At 42.5% G+C, this 17,342-nt stretch overlaps 1 protein-coding gene across 1 annotated transcript in view; it reads left to right on the top strand.

Annotated features, from left to right (window-relative positions):
- The window catches only part of LOC310819390 (receptor-type tyrosine-protein phosphatase mu), a gene marked incomplete at its 3' end in the record, with an annotated part of 90,471 nt that overhangs the window by 3,892 nt on the left and 69,237 nt on the right, over positions 1-17,342 (top strand). Inside the window, exons 2-5 of the mRNA XM_083690666.1 lie at positions 4,961-5,235; positions 8,595-8,673; positions 10,413-10,528; positions 11,537-11,711. Of these exons, the coding sequence (XP_083546792.1) occupies positions 4,972-5,235; positions 8,595-8,673; positions 10,413-10,528; positions 11,537-11,711 (634 nt within the window). The 5' untranslated portion in view covers positions 4,961-4,971. The remainder of the gene's footprint in view (positions 1-4,960; positions 5,236-8,594; positions 8,674-10,412; positions 10,529-11,536; positions 11,712-17,342) is intronic.

The following is a 17,342-nucleotide window of genomic DNA, read 5'->3' as shown; positions in this document are numbered from 1 at the left end:
AGCTAATTGTGTTTGATGCATCCCCAACTTTGTGTGAAACTCGCGTGTACCTCCTGCGTTCAGGATATTGGAAGGTGGAAAGGTTAAGGAGAAACACCATTATATGATTAAGGGGCAAAGCAGTACAGGAAAATCACCTTGCCTGATCAATTCGGGAATTAATTCCTCAGGACAGCAAACCGAGATTTCCAATTTGGCATGTTTGTACAGCGAGGATGTTCTATCAAAATGGGATTCAGCCATTGACTTTACTCAGGCTTATGATGACATGATGTCACCAGGAAGCCAGCTTTGTTTATTTATTCAAGCTTGTCATAGCAGAGGACATATTTCCATCACATATTTAAATGTAGTGTATGCGGTGTAAACAATTACAGCTAATGATATAGCTGGGTGACTCTTGGTAACTTTTATAATGTGCTTGTTGTTGCTTGTCTCTTGGGTCATTAAGTGTGTTGGACATTCTTGGATTCAATTGTATTGAGTATTGCTATGGACTGCCAATCAAGCACCCAATAACAAAATGTTGTTTGGCACCCAATAACAAAACAATTTCTGTAGTAAAGGCACATTTCAAAAGACCACTTGATCTGACTAGGAACGTGGCCACCATTATCATATTTGGTTTCAGATCAATCTGTGAAAAGACCACAAGATCACTGTTATGGACACCTCCAGCGTATCCATTGTTATTTTTCCAGGCCTTTTCAGATTTTCAAAAGGACAGGAGAAAGTTCTGGAACGGCTGGGGAAATTGAGCTGAGGCCACGGCACTTCACATTAACAGCCTAACCCTCACAGCCAGAGCATTTTTGATTGGTGGCAGAAAGTGAGAATAGCCCTGTCTTCATTGACATTTCCGAAGCGGCTGCCGCGCTATTCTGCCGGTGTGACCTCTGTGAATTTTATTAGCAAATGAGACCTGGAGGGTTTGGGTTTAAAGAGCACCCCTTCATTCTGATTTCCCCCACATAATGATTTTCACAGGGTTCAGGACCTGAATGGTGGAGAAATAATGAGCACTAGTCATTACTGCAAATTATATTCTCCACTCAGCCCATCACTCAACTCATAATTAATCTAAATACCCCCAACCTATAGACTTTTGATGATTAGTAGCAGACAGTTCTGTGTTTATACTGTGAGCTAAAATAGATTAAACTATAGTACTGTATGTGCCTATATGGAGCATTTCTCTTCCCTTTTTTCACAGACATATGAACGTACGAGCTAAAAGAAGTGTGTTAGCATTGTACTGTAGCTTTTCTTTTTAATGTTTGTATGAAGGATGGAATTCTTGTTGAGTTTTCTGTCTTAGACAATAACATTTGTATGAATTATCGTGACACTGGAATTCTGTCTTGTGAAATTCTGTGTAAATATTCCACTGAAGAGCTATCACATTTACTGTGGATAGTTCAGAATAACGAGAGAGAACAGGGCTCATGTTTTAAAGTCAGACCCCCCCCCCCCCACAGACAAGACTCATTACACATCTCCAATGCTCCAGGCTAATGTGTATGTACAGTACTCCACTTTGACAAATGACCTCTTAACGTTACTGTTATATTTCATGCTTTTGGCTGACAAAGTGGATCTTTATGATAGGCAGGAAAGTTAACATCAAGCCTTTTGAAGCTATAAGTCTGAAGAAGTTAGCTGCTATAAACTACTACAATGAAATTGCTTAGTGGCTTGTGATGTCAGACAAGGCATTTAGTTTGTGATTGATCACCAATTTACCACAGAGCCTCCACTCTGAGGTGCCACTTTGAAAAATCTCACACTGGAGTGAATCCTCAGGGGGGGAAACTTACCTGTCTATCACAAATGATCCAAGTTTGGGCAAATCTCAACAGGCTTGTCAACGGAAGCAAGTTGAAGGGTCAAAGTATTAACTTGATTGAAGCCTTCACAGACTGGATAAAAGCAACCGGCCTTTGTAGTCCAGGGCATTTTCTGTCTCGTCTGCAATATCGTTCCATCACCAAGCCTGTTATTTATGATTACTCTGGGTTGGGGGAAAATGAAACTCTGGGCAATGCAATGGCCACATACGATTACATTTGTTAACATATCAAGTCAGAGATAATCCTAATGTAGTTTAAGGTAAACCTTTATGTGCACAGATTTGTAGTACCTTGAGTGTGGCAAAATACCCATGTTTTCAGTTTTGTTATGATCAATTCTGTTTTGTTATGATCAATCCTTGCCCATGGCTCGAGAATATTGCATAGCACGAACATCAGGAAGTACTATTCATCTGTTGCTAATTCATTTTTGATTAGACATATATGAGCTTCCATGTTCCTCATGTTCAGTCATCACCATAATAGGAGGTAAAGGTAACCTACATTGGAATGATAATAAATCTATTCTCCTGAATACCTTGGACAATAGCAGAGCACTGCCCTTTATGGAGTGGCACAGGCAGCCCTCAAGTGTGCAGAGAGCCCTCTATTTTTAATTGGTGCTGAACATGGCATTGTTAAGGAGAGAAAGAGAGAGAGAGAGAGAGAGAGAGAGAGAGAGAGAGAGAGAGTGAGACAGAGAAAACACTCCTGAGCGTCACTCGTGCATTAGCACAGCGCTAACACAATCTCATTATAATTTGCTCTTAGACTAGTAGGCTAATTAGCTTGTCGTGGTGGAGCTGGTGGTACAGCGGCGTATGTGGTCATTAAGGCTGGAGGAACATAGGGAGTGAATCAGTCAGACAGTGTTTGTCATCTGCTTACAACTGGATGGCGGGAGGGCAACAATGAGAGGAGGCTGTGTAACACTGACGCTTTAAGTTACTCTGTTATTTTCCATATGTTGATACAGAGTAGAAACACAAGTAAAGACATTTCTTCTTGCTGAACAGTGTCTCTGTTCAGAAAATCTACATTTTATGACAAACTCTTAAGAGCCAACCTATTCAAAGATATTTGGCATTTAATTTTTTATACGAATGTGCTTTCATATTCCTGCAGAGTAATTCCTTGTGAAGAATAAAAGGTGTGTTAAGCCATATCAAACATGAAGTCACTTGTTACACAGTGTACCTATTGTTTTATTAAAATTTAATTAACATACCGAGAAAATGTACAACTGCAGGGAAGGATCCGACTTTTCCCTCTAATTACCTACACAGAGAACACAACCATGCATAAACCTTCCGCGCAACAGTGTCACAACGTGCCGGTTTTAAATGAATAGTAAGCAACCTGTTTTTAATCACAGAGGAAAGCACTGGCACCGGCTTTCTTTGTCTTTGTAATGAGAGCTTCCATTGAACAATTCATCATCGGATTATTAGTGCTGGTTCAGATCACACTGACAGAGTTCCTGACGCCCCTCTGAGGAGAAAACAAAGTTTCCGCAGCACCTGACCAGATGGTGGAGTGTTATTAAAAGGATCTCGGAGCCGCCCCCCTCCGGAGCGCACTGATCAAAGTGGGACAAGCAAGTGTCTCGTAGTCGCTCTTTATCCCGCTCTGCTCATCAAAGGGACATCACCAATTGTGTATCCTCAGAAAAACCTAGTCCATTCGAATAAGCACTGGCTACTAATATACCAAATCTATCACAAATGGTAGAAGAAAACAGATACGCTGTAAGAAAAACAGATGTCTATAAATGTGAGCTACTATACTATATGCATGTTCAGCATATGTGCATTGGTGACCCAATAATCTAGGAAAAAACTCAATTTTGCTGTACATCCACTGTTTACGAAAGTTAACTTTTGTGTACTTAGTTTGTGCCGTTAGCGTTAGCTTGTGTGATGTTGACATCATTCTGTTATGAACAGACAAAGGCTCCCTCCAGAGAGGTGCTACCGCATGACAAACAAACCAGGAGAGCTTGACTCAGTGTCATCACAGCCCAACGCTTCTCTTTTCCTCCACCTCCTCCTCCTCCCCTTCTCCTCCTCCTCCTCCTGTTTCATTTTGTAAACATGACAGATCTCTCGCTCATTATCTGAGCCTGGAGACAGATGGAATCGGGGAGCGTAGCACGTGTAGCACATCAAGACAAGTGGGCAACTCTGAGTCACTGATGGAACAAATAGGGTTCTGCTGGAGGTTGCCTGGCTCGGCTGTTACCCTCCATAGCCAAACAGTCAAACAGTAGCAAACGGTTTTTTTCACCGCTTTTGCAACCGAGCTTCTCAGCAAATCTTGCGAAAAACCATATGCAATTCTCTCTGTTCACATCCATCAGAGTTGCTCTGTCTGGTAGGCTACAGTATATGCAGGTGTTTGATGTAAAAGAGGAACAGTTTTCTGCTAACATGTCGTTTTTCTACTCTTTTGCCGAATGTATTAAAGCTCTCTGTGAGGATCATAAATAGTATATGCTCTGCTATTTTCATTCAAACTATTGTCAGCACTAACCTTCCCACGTTCTTATTTTTCTCATTTCTGTTTTGTCTCACGTGTTCTTACTGCCTGTCTCCTCCGTCTAGAACTCAAATCTAAATGAAATGATGACAAATAGCGTGTCTATTTGCTTCTGCCCGTTTCATTGAGAGTTTTGCCAATATAATCATTCTCACTTATGTTATATTGGCAAGTGAAGGGAGAATTGGATTAACCTTTAATGTTAAATCAAAATGTGGAAATCTAGATGAGTCTTGCTCTACAGAACTTTTTTTTGCTATTGATTCCTCATCGTCTCTTTTTTTCCCCCTGAAAGATGATTTCAGCTAAAAACCTGTTGGTGGAGTGAGATAACTGACTATAAGATGTTGGACTGCTCTTAATGTGGACCACCTGTTTTAATAAACATACACATCAAATCAATGACAAAGTCTCAAATATACTCAGCACACACACACACACACACACACACACACACACACACACACACACACACACACACACACACACACACACACACACACACACACACACACTCCCAGTACCAGTACAGACATACACATAACACCATGCTGTCCTCTCCTCTGACCCAGGATCAGCCTTCATGATGGTGAACACATCGGGGCGCTTCGCCGGCCAGAAGGCACTGCTCCTGACGCCCCAGCTGAAGGAGAACGACACCCACTGCGTTATCTTCCAGTACCTCCTGTCGGGTCGGGAGGGCAGCAACCCCGGGCAGCTCAACGTCTACATCAAAGAGAACAACAGCCCCCTGGGGATGCCCGTGTGGAACGTGTCAGGACCCGCCACGCGCACCTGGGGACAGGTAGAGCTGGCCATCAGCACCTACTGGCCCAACTTCTACCAGGTGAGGAGATCACATGGATACCCAGGAAGTAGATGAGCAGTGTTGCATCATGGCTTCTGGTCGTTCAACCCATTGCTGATACAGCAAGAATGGGCTTATTTATACTAGATTCTAATTCATCAACCTATCAATGAGCATGCATTTCGCATTCGCGTTTGTAAAAGGAAAATTGAAAAATCTGAAGAGTCCACTCCAACTGTAATAGCCACACAATGCCCCATTCAAAAATAACCCAATTATTGATTTACAGAACCATGTATCCATGGTAATATGTCCTATTTCTCCCATGAGAGCCGGTTCCTCAATCACATTTTTTCTAAATCCTGAAACTAATTTTCACTTACTGTGTACCAATGCACATGACTGGCAGACGGGGCAGGGTGATTTCACACTCGCCTGGTTATTAGTCTTCCACAGGAAGAGCCAACCAAATGTTAATTGATGCACAGAGACCCCTTGACCTCCCAATGGGAGATTGGGCCCCTGTGAATTATTTTATTATGGCTCAGTGGTACAGGCCCCTGCGGAGAAAAGGGTTATGGCGACATCCCGCCTGTTCATCATCTACACTGACCCTGATAACTTAGTTAACAAGGGACACCGCTGAGCCTAGAACACAACACCAGACCAGCCATCTCCTCCTTAATGAAAGGCCAGTAAAAGAGGGGAAGGAAGGGGGAGGGAGGGAGGGAGGGAGTACAATAGCTGAGGAGACCAAGAGTGTAACGACAGCCACATGTCACACTCACCGTTGACACAAGTGACTCCTTATGCACATAGAAATGCAGCAGTATATCTGCACTCTCCTACAGGGGTCAGTCATCTTCTCCATACAATAGTACAATGTTAAGGCATATTAGGCTTGGTTTGCGTACAGAGTTGTTTTGCCCTAACATAATACCATAATAGACATAGACAGAAAGACAACTTATGTTGATTAATGATAGAGCATACATAATGACTCTAACAGTGTTAGACTCAGAGGTTTCTAACAGTGCCTATCAGGCCCAAATGTCTTCATCAAATACAGAACATTTTGCTCACGTCTTTACCCTTTTGTGACAGTGTCCCCTTTATTGATGTGACATTCAGAGATCTGCTGGGTTAAAAAGCAGTCATTTGAACACATTTGCGCTCTTGGGTAGGAACCAAAACGAGGTATTATCCATCGCAAATGTGTTCTGGGAAACTCCCAACATCTGTTGCCATTCAACCCCCAACGGAAAGCATGTCTCCTTCTCTAATGGTTCCAGCTCGAAACTGACAACATGGGTAACTTTAGAAGATGCTAATGATCTTTGCACCGCTCTTCCAGACAAGAAAAGAAAAGAGCAATCCTCGAAATGATATCTAATTAGCAACATGCTGCTAATTATAGGTATCTTTAATTGCATAGTAACCTAAGTGATTGTCAAAGTGAAGCCACCTGGTAGTTGGAAATTATTTTTTAATTACTGGTTTGGCTTTTTTAGTCAAAATTAGTCTTTGAGCTGTGATAATTACTCTTCTGTCAGGTCATCTCTAAAACTTTTTAATTGAATATGTCATATTTTTCTTATATTACAGAACACCTTGCTAACAAACTGAGATGTTTTTGTTATTGTTTACTTCTACTGTATTCCTCTAGCTCTTTCATTGTACAGTGTAAGATAGATATTTAACATTTATTCAAAATGAAAGAAAATACCAATATCCTTGTCCATCTATTGTATTTCAATACAATTGCCATTCAAAGCAACCCTATTTTAACATGTATCACTTGATAGTACTAATCCTGGGGTTCCCAAACTGTGTGCCCCCAACAACTTGATTGCGGGCTATTCCAACACATAATAATGATATCCAAGTGTATTCTAATCACCTAAAAGATGCTCTAATTGGTTGGGTATGAACCCCAAAACACTCCAATATAGGCTACAGATGCAATATGCAGACAATGTTTGTCTTCATACTAAATACACATGTTTGAGTCTTATTTATCAAATCAGAGGTTAGTTAGAATTTCTTTGGGGACCCCAATTTAAAATCAGTTTGGGAACTGCTGTACTAATCCCATAGAGATAGTCAGTGAGGTGACGTAGATATCGACTGCTAGGTTCCTCATCTGTCACTCTGATAAATGGGGATGTTGAACCCTTCGGTGGCATCAAGTGCTTTTGTCCCCCTGTGTATAGTCTCACTCAATGGGTCAGGCTCAATTATACGCTGCACTATCATTGATGTTCAAATCAATTATATCACAGCTATTCGCCCAAGCTGACTGATGTCTGTTGCACAAACAAAAGATTTCAATTAGAGAGCGTGGGCCAGTTCATTTGTCTGGTGGCGATGATATGAAGTGGCTGGCCTTTTAATTTCCTTTAAATTAGGCTGTAATGAGACCATAATTGGCACCCGAGCCCATTCACTTTAATATTTCACAAGACAAAAAGAGAAATGTATAATTAGAGGCCTTATCTGAAGGCATTCTGCCTCCCAGATGACAATGGTTTCCTATCTCACACTGCGCCCTTCTGTGGAATAAAAAGAATCCCAGAGATGTGGGTTTGCTACGCTACAGTTAGCAGAGCAGGACATACAGTAACTACCGACTCTCCATCTCTACTGTAAAAGGATATGTAATATACCCACCAGTATGCATCATATGCAGGATATAGGATAAATATAGGAAATAATGGCATGTGAAATATGCGGGGGTGACATGTGGTGTTGCTGGTGTCTGTACCACACCCTGTTTTGGGGCAGGACTGGCATTCCATTTCCATTTTTATCACGTAGTTGACTGTACTGTACATAACTCTAACATTCTACTGGGACCCGCCCTCTCCGTCAGCCTACACAGTCACACCGACAGTTTTGGGAGGTGTAGACTTGACCCCTACGCGTGTCAAGAGTTTTAGTTTCGGCGTTATAACTAGGGCCCAGAGTGTTTCCTCACTACACGACTTGACCAGGAAAAACTCAAGGCCCTGCCAATGTAACTGATGGAATATGGAAGCTCCCTCCCAAAAACAGTAGGCTATTAGGCTATGTAGTTAAGCAGGTGCTTGACCTCACACTACACACAGTATGATATTTAACCCCAGTGCGATAAACACCAATCAGGCACATGTTGGTTTAACACTTGCAAGTTGATTCTACTGCCAGCTCAACGTCTGTAATCATGTTATGAAACCACATCCACTGCTCACAATGCTGATGTTGTTGTACACCACTAAGCTGCTGTACCATTATGGATGGCATTACTTAAAAGCACGGGACTCCAGGCAGTGCAGATGGAGGCGATGTCATGGTAGTGCCATTTGGAGCGTGTGTACATTTATCATTGTTGTGATGAGCTGTCCCTCTGTGCCCCTCAGATCGTGTTCGAAGCGGTGACCTCAGGGCAGCGCGGTTTGTTGGCCATCAAAGATGTCGTCCTCCAGGGCCACCAGTGCAGTAAGTTCTGTCTCCTCCGCCCATAAAAGCCCATCATCAAACGTTCCCTTATACTTTTCCTGACACCCTCCAAATATCAATATACTATCTCTTTCTCAAGCCAAACAACAAGGCTTTTTCACAATAGGGTATAGTTGATCCACAATACACTCCCTCCCACCCCCACCCCCCACCCCACCCCCCCCCCCCCTCCCCACACCCACACCCATCCTTTCGTTTTTCTCCACCTCCCTGAGTGAAGATTTATAGCGATGGAGTTGACACACATAAAGCCTGTTCAGAATATACTGCTGAAGTGGCTCTGTTAAATCTGTCCTTTGAGAGAGAAAGAGAGAGAGAGAGAGAGAGAGAGAGAGCAGGATGAAAAACAAATAGCACCATATGCTGCAGCCGTCGTCTGGAATTCACCATTATTGTCCTCCCTGTAGAATGTTTTACTAAAGCCTCTCGATCCTCTCAGAAGTTTGTAAGCTATCTATGCTACTTATTCTGAATAGAATTACCAGCTCTTCAAAGTGCCACGCGAAGCTAATGAACATGTATCTGCTCGTGGATTTGGTGTACCAGACTGTACTCCAGGGGAGGCTGGTGGAGGCAGAAATCGGAGGACAGGCTCATTGTAATGCATGGAACGGAATGAGGAATGGTATCAAAACACACGTGCTGATGCCATTCCTCATTCCATTCCATGCATTACAATGAGCCTGTCCTCCGATTTCTGCCTCCACCAGCCTCCCCTGGTATACTGTGTGTGTTTAACATGTTACATGTGAAGTCACACGTTAGCCTTTATAGTCGTCCCCAGGCGTGGACTAAAAGGTTTTACAACGGTATAGCTGCAATCTTAACCAAATCAATACCATCAGGCTTTTCATCAATTGATTAATACTTAAGTTCTCATAATTGCAATAGCAGATCACAGGTTGTTGTATGCTAATATGTCAGTAGTTACGGTTGGAAACAGCTGAATTCCTACAAATGTTATGTCAATGAGATGGATTATGCGGCGATATTCTCTGCATATAAATGTATTGAAGTAAATCAATGACAGCTTGCTACGACGTGATAGATGTTTAAATGTAGAAATGGGACCAGATCAATACGCTATCGAGTGGTGATAGGGTTCCTCTGACTGATAAGCTGGGTGATCAGACCTGTGTTTCTTGGTGGAAGAGAGCCAATTCATTTTCTATTTATACGACCATATGGAATATCTATCTCAAAGGTGTGATTATGACACAGGGTGGTCCGCCTCTCCCTACACCATTAAAAAAGACATTAGTGTTGAGAAAAATAGATTTGTCTCGTTTGGCATTGAAGGGATTGACAGGTCAAAGTAATAAAAGAGGCTTACTCTACTTCAAAGGCATCTTATGAAATATTAAGTATAAGTGAACAAGACTTGATGAAAGTGATACAATTAGCTGTTGGGGTGTCTTTGGAGATTTGGTTGTGCTTCAAATCAAGGTCGGCCCGTTAAATTGGCCTATTTTTTACCACTTAGAATGAGGGGACTGATCCAAAAATATTCAACATTTCTGTGGATTTATATCACAATATTCCCCCTATTAGGAACACATATACAGAATCTAATTATGAAAGGATGTAGTACACAGACAATGAAAATCAATGTTTTAGTGTTACTGTATAGTGGTTATGAGTACTTTACTTAGTATGTATTTGAGATGTAAACCCTGCAATGTAATGACACTGATATCTGTATGTTTGTGATTTTGTAGTGAACACTCCGCACTTCCTGACTATAAAGGGTGTAGAGGTCAATGCTGGACAGACCGCCACATTCCACTGCACCGTCAACGGACGTCAGAGAGACAACTTCAACCTCTGGCTACAGGTGACAACAACATTTACTGTCCCCAACATCTGAAAGACAGTAGCTAAATATGAAATAAACTAATTCATTAAACCTTAGGGGGGGGCAGGAATGCATTTTTTCTCAAACAAAGTAATCAAACATCCTTTCCTAAAACTGAATCAGAGTCACTGCAACCAAACAGTAAGAAACAGCTTTTTCTCCCCCAATTCCCACCCACAAGACCTCTAGAAGTCCCCACCTAGCCTGCTCTATAGTAGCTGTCTTAGACCGCTGAAGTACCATCTTAACCCATATACAATGTAGGCTACTGTATGCGGATGCTGTGTATACAGGCTACTACAGTATATAGAATACTGCAGTGTGTTTCCTAAGCAGCAGTTTTCCTGTTGACCTTGTTCTTAGCAGCGAAGGCAGTGCATCTGGCAAACACAACCCTGCTGGCCCTGCTGCTAAGCACACTGTCACACATGTGATCAGTGAGAGCATGGTGGAGGGTAAAGATCCTCTGTCAGGTACTCCATCATCTTAAGAAACACGTCCTCATTAGCACAGGAGCTGGAAAACAAACATTAAGTGAAGTCCCCCGATGACAGTAATGAAGAAATATTTCTAATGAACAAATGTCCCCCATCTGCCTGCTGTGTGGGGTGACAGCTGGGGAGAGCCCACTGCGTAAGGGTGTGTGTGTGTGTGTGTGTGTGTGTGTGTGTGTGTGTGTGTGTGTGTGTGTGTGTGTGTGAGTGTGTGTGTGTGTGTGTGTGTGTGTGTGTGTGTGTGTGTGTGTGTGTGTGTGTGTGTGTGGATATGTGCATATGTGGGACTATGATAAATGCACACACACACACACACGCACACACACACACACACACACACACACACACACACACACACACACACACACAAAAGGTATACAAACCCACACGCTCCAACCCACACTCTCTCCAATACACAAGGCCAAGCCACTTTTCTAATGAAACGTTCCTATTTTGGAGGCTCATTCTTGTTGTCTGTCTTTGTTCCAAACAGGGCATCGGTGGACGGGAGGCCCCTATGAAGGCCACTAAACCATGGAACAACCGGCGCTTCATAGGCACTTTCGACGTGGAGAACACAACCAAGGGCGACTCAGGCCGCTACCGCTGCATCGTCCACTCAGACAAAGGAGTTGGAGTGTCCAATTACGGAGAACTCACTATAAAACGTAAGCAGACCAGACCTCTCCTCACAAAGTGGTTACAAAACACCCAGACTGAACGAACATAACAGACATGGCTCAAACTGGATATAACAAAAAAAAATACATACATAGGAGAGAGTCAATGAGAGAAAAACAAAAACACAGAAATGATTCAGAAGTTTTTCCTGGATGAAAATGGGATGGATGAAAATATCCTCAAAGGCACAAACGATGCTAAAAATACAGCCAGTCATTATGGTGATTTGTTACCCAGTGGTACTTTGAAGTGTGTTTCCCTGTAAAGGCTGCCCTTGACCGTACGCGATTCCACCCCAAAGAGCACAAAGGCGGGGAGGCGTCTGCGTTTACAGTAGCCTCACAGATATCACACTCCTGCAGTCATTTGATATGAATTTATGGAGTCGTCTGAAACTAAATCCTGCAAGGCCTCACTTTCCTATAGCCTATAGTCCGGTAATGGCCTTCTATATTTCTTCACCTCAATTTTCTCCCCTGCACTCTCAATTGAATTTACTGCCCTGTTTTTTTTGTCTCCCAGCTTTATGTGATTGATAGGTTTAATCCCGCCTGTCCAGATCGAGGTCTGTCAATCACTGTGAAATGGCAAGCTCTGGCTCGCTGTCGTACAGAGAGAGATAAAGTCTCCCTGCCTGTGTGTATCAGTGGGTTTCAGTGGTGTGTTCATCGAGAATTTAGTGACATATACAGTACAGTACAGTAGTTACACAGCAAAAGATGAACACAATTGCATAAACTGCATAAACTGTACCGCCACACTCACACACTTACACGTACACTCACACTTACACGTACGAATACTGTAGACACATTCCTTGGTTTGGACCAGCAAAGATTTGCATTTCTGATTTGTCACTGCAGATAAATCAGCCTTTTGGTAAGAGGAAAAAAATGTCAAATGTGTGTATGTGTGTCATAAAACATTTCATAATCTTCCCAATAATTTATTTTTCTTGTTGCTTGAGAATTCAAAATACAGTGACCCCATATTAAGCCTCCTTGTCAAAGATAGAACATTTTTTATTTTCACGGTCATAAGTGTCAAACATAAAAAGCCAGTATCTCATCGTATTGTACCAGTCATAAAACAAGTACTTAACCCCCTAGTAATGTCTTTGAATCCTAAATCCAACTTAAATGTGTATCCACCATGTCCAGCTCTCATTTTTGGAGCAGTGACCATGGAGTAATTCAGTGGATTATGCTCCCTTCTCTAGTTCCATCTCTCTCTCTCTCTCTCTCTCTCTCTCTCTCTCTCTCCGTCCTTCATTACCATACACAGATACACTGCCTTTCCTTCAACATGAGGAGAGTGAATGCTTGATTATCCGGGATAATCACTTCTCCATCTTTATGCCAATGTTCCGTTAGATTTATACGCCTGCCTGGATGGACGTGTGCCGTGGCGACGGCACGTACTTCCAGAACGCAACACAAGAACCCCCCCCCCCCCCCCCCTGCCTCCCCCCCCGCCGCTGCATCCTACTGTTCCAAGACCCCCCTCGTATGTGTGCACTCCTCTCCTGTGGCGAAGATAGGGCTATTGAAAAGGGCTAATTCCTCCCAGTCCCAGTGTCTTGGCCTGGCAGAATCACCTGGAGCCGCGGCACGCTGCGCTAAGGAACAGCTAGCGCGGCATAGCCGCGTCAACCGCTAATGAGAAAAGCCACAGAAAATCAAAGCCACCCCCCTCCCAAGTCAAGCTCATCATTTCTCTCTCCCCCTGCCCTCTGTCGAAATCTGGAGCCGATCAATTCTTCACGCGGCAGGCCAATTAGGGGACTGGACGACGTAATGAGGACCTCTTGCATCTCGACAAGAGCGAGACTCAGTGGATGTTTTCACAGAGTTATGGGAGGTTTGGTAACAGTCGGGCGGCAGGCCTGTCTATATCTGACTGATGCAAGAACAGAGTGGGCGTCCTTTTGTTTGATTTCTGTGGGGCGGAGGAGGGTGGGGGCTAAAGTATATTGTGTGTGTGTGTGTGTGTGTGTGTGTGTGTGTGTGTGTGTGTGTGTGTGTGTGTGTGTGTGTGTGTGTGTGTGTGTGTGTGTGTGTGTGTGTCTGGGTGTGTATTGGCAGACAGGCAGGTGCTGTGGTAGTGTAGGGCACAGCTGTCGCCAGGCCGTCTGGCTGCCTGGTCAACATTGTGGCAACAGCTGCTTGCTGACCCCTGCGTATGACAGCCATCTCAGCTGCGGTCCTAACCCTCTCCCGCCAACACGGGGTCGTTCTTAGCCCCCTGTTGGCCCGCTGTCCTAAAGTGCCTCATGAGGCTTAAACTGCAGACAAACTGGTTATTAACAACAAGTGTTCCAGCACTGTGCTTAAGAGTGCTAATCCGTTATTTTCAGTCCTTTTGTGTTGGTTATTACTAAGCATAGTTTTTTTATTGATGTTTCGATGTTATGTTCACCTTGCTTAGACTTAAATGGCTACTAAGCAACGGTCAACAACAGACTGCTAAAATGAAAATGTAGATCTATAACTCATAGATTTCTATCTTCAGCTTTACTCAGAGCATTGACCAACAGCCTCCAGGTTGCTTTTGGCACGATATTACATAACAATGTTTTCTTGAACCGGTTTTCTAACATGGCTTCACGCACCACAGATAACAACACGGGAGGACTGATCAATAGGATGACTGCAGACCTGCTGCTTCTTGTTGCCGGGTTCATTTTAACTCCCTAACAAAGTCACACTGTCTGACATTGCCCCAGTCAATAGAGTTCCTCCACAACACAAGTTAATAAAAGTTTACTAGGCAGACACTGCCTTACAGAAGCCTTGTTTGTTTGCGCTGTGACTGAGTCATGTGACAATCCCGGTGGTCCTCTGTGGCTCAGTTGGTAGAGCATGGCGCTAACAACGCTTAGGTTGTGGGTTTGATTCCTGCTGGGACCTTATATACTGAAATATAGGCACTCATTGCAATGTAAGACGCTTTGGATAAAAGCATCAGCTAAATGGCATATATTACTATTATTATATTAATCCCTGTGGTGTGGTGATGATGACGGCCATGTTGTCTGAGCCTGAGGGGTGGTTGATCATTATATATATGTACATTTTGACAGTTATTCTATATATACTATGAATATATACATTTTGTTTTTTAAAACAATACGATAAAAAAATAGTCAGTACCTAAGTGACCACAAGGTCACACTAAGAGACTATGAAGAGCACGCTTTTATTACTTTTGCTAACTATTGTACTGTACAGCTTGTAACTGTAGTAGCTTGTAACAGGGTAATTACAATACATAGGTTTTTACATTGGTACAGCTCACACACTACAAAAGGTTTCAATAATTGGACTGTAAATATTGTAAACACTGTAAATATTGTAAACTGTTTATATGAATCTCTCAAGATTCAATATCTCAAGTTGAAAGATAAAGATCAATTGTGAAAATTGTACCCACCACTCAATAACAATAGAGACTTAATCACAATAGAGTCAGCCGAAATAAGAACCATATAAATTCACGGAACACTTTATTAGGAACACCTGTACACCTTCTCATGGTGTGGGGAATGTTTTCTTGGCACACTTTGAATCCCGTTAATATCAATCAATCATCGCTTGAATGCCACAGCCTATTGGAGTATTGTTACATCCCTTCATGGCCACAATTTACCCATCTTCTAATGGCTACTCCCAGCATGATAATGCACCATGTCACAAAGCAAAAGTCGTCTCAAACTGGTTTCATGAACATGACAATGAATTCAGTGTTCTTCAGTGGCCTTCCCAGTCACCGGATCTGAATCCAATAGAACACCTTTGGGATGTGGTAGAAACGGAGATTCAGTTTGAAAGTGCACCTGCAAAATCTGCAGGAATTGCGTTATGCAATCATGTCATCATGGACCAGAATTTCAAAGGAATGTTTCCAACATCTTGTTAAGAACTGAGGCTGTTTTGAGAGCAAAGGGAGGCCCTAACCAGTATTAGTATAGTGTTCCTAATAAAGTGTTCCGTGAGTGTACAGTGCCTTCAGAAATTATTCAGACCCCTTTACTTTTTCCACATTTTGTTGTGTTATAGACTCAATTTAAAATGGATTAAATTAAAAGAATTTGCCATCAATCCACACACAATACCCCAGAATGACAAAGCGAAAATAGGTTTTTCGAAATTGCAGTACATTTATTAAAATTGAAATACAGAAATACCTCATGCACATAAATATTCAGACCCTTTGCTATGACACTCTTAAAATGAGCTAAAATGCAAAAATGTCATCAACAAATCACTCAATAAGTTGAATTGACTCAAGTCTTTTTAATTTAATCCATTTTCAATTGAGTCTATAAGACAACAAAATGTGGAAAAAGTGAAGGAGTACTGAATACTTTCCGAAGGCACTGTAAAAGATTTTATTGCCATTTACCATAACGCAAAACATGCTTGGTAAAGACAACTCTTCTGAGCATATGTCATATTGTTGGGCCTAATCTCTATTAAAGAGATACACGATTTACAATCACAAGACGGCCCACACCTCTGAAAAAGACACTTTGGCTGTTATAGCCACCTTATTTCCCTGTGGAATATGGCCCAACAGACAGGCTCCGTGTTGGTCTCTGAGGATGCGTCTGGATTAACAGGTTCGTTCTAGGGGATGTTTTTCTTTGCAGGGTGGAAGCTGGGATTAGTAAGGAGTTTAGGGATCTGTGTCCAAGGTCATGATGGGGCAACCATCTGTGTACCTGTAGACCATGGTCTTGTCACAACACTTTACGAAATTAATTCCTCCCTGAAGTAATGCCTGATCTAACAAGCAAACTTTTCTTTGCATTGCTTTTCACCTATCAGATCAGGGTTTTTTTTAGTCTTTTTTTAAGAAAGGCAGAAAGAAAGGCAAGGAGGTATTTTAAGAGTATTCAAAGAAGGCCCCGTTTCTCCTTCGGACTTTCCTCTCCTCAGTCTCTGTCCATAGAGTTTAAAATGATTCTGTTGTATTCTATTAATTCTAATTCTATGTCTTTGTCTGCCTCTAATACGGTGGGAAGGGAGGACATCTCGCCATGACAACTCCATAAAAACCAGCCAGGCGGCTAATAGCATAATTCTGTTACATGTGTGTGCTCATTAGAGTCATTCACTGAGGCCTCCGGGACCGCTAACTATTGCAGGACGTGACCAGGGTGGATTCCAGAGCAGTGCCCTGGCAATGAGTTCATATTTGTCCCTTTGACGATGTCTTGTTACGGTTAGAGAAACAGAAAGAGGCCTGAGACACACAAAGACCTGATGTATATATGTTTATGTTACTTGATTTTTGATAGTGACTCACTGTAGTGATTGAAAGTGTTGACTAGTGAATCGCAGAATTGATTCAGTTAGAGAAACAGACCGAAGGCCTGGAACACACAGAGACATTATGTCCTGGTATCTGTTTGTTTTATTTGATAGTGAATCACAGAATTGATTTGGGCCCCCCCACTCAGACCAGAATGACTGTAATAACCGCGGTGCGGAAGGAGCTGTCAGTTATCACACGCTGTTGTACAGTAGCTGTGCTCTGATTGAAATCCATATTTCTTCCCAGGGCCAATACGCTCCCAAGGTTCTTTGTTTACACACGTTGCCTTCTTTATCAAA

Source organism: Argentina silus, assembly GCF_951799395.1.
Source record: "Argentina silus genome assembly, chromosome: 18".
Taxonomy (NCBI): domain Eukaryota; kingdom Metazoa; phylum Chordata; class Actinopteri; order Argentiniformes; family Argentinidae; genus Argentina; species Argentina silus.
This window is presented reverse-complemented; position numbering and strand designations above follow the sequence as displayed.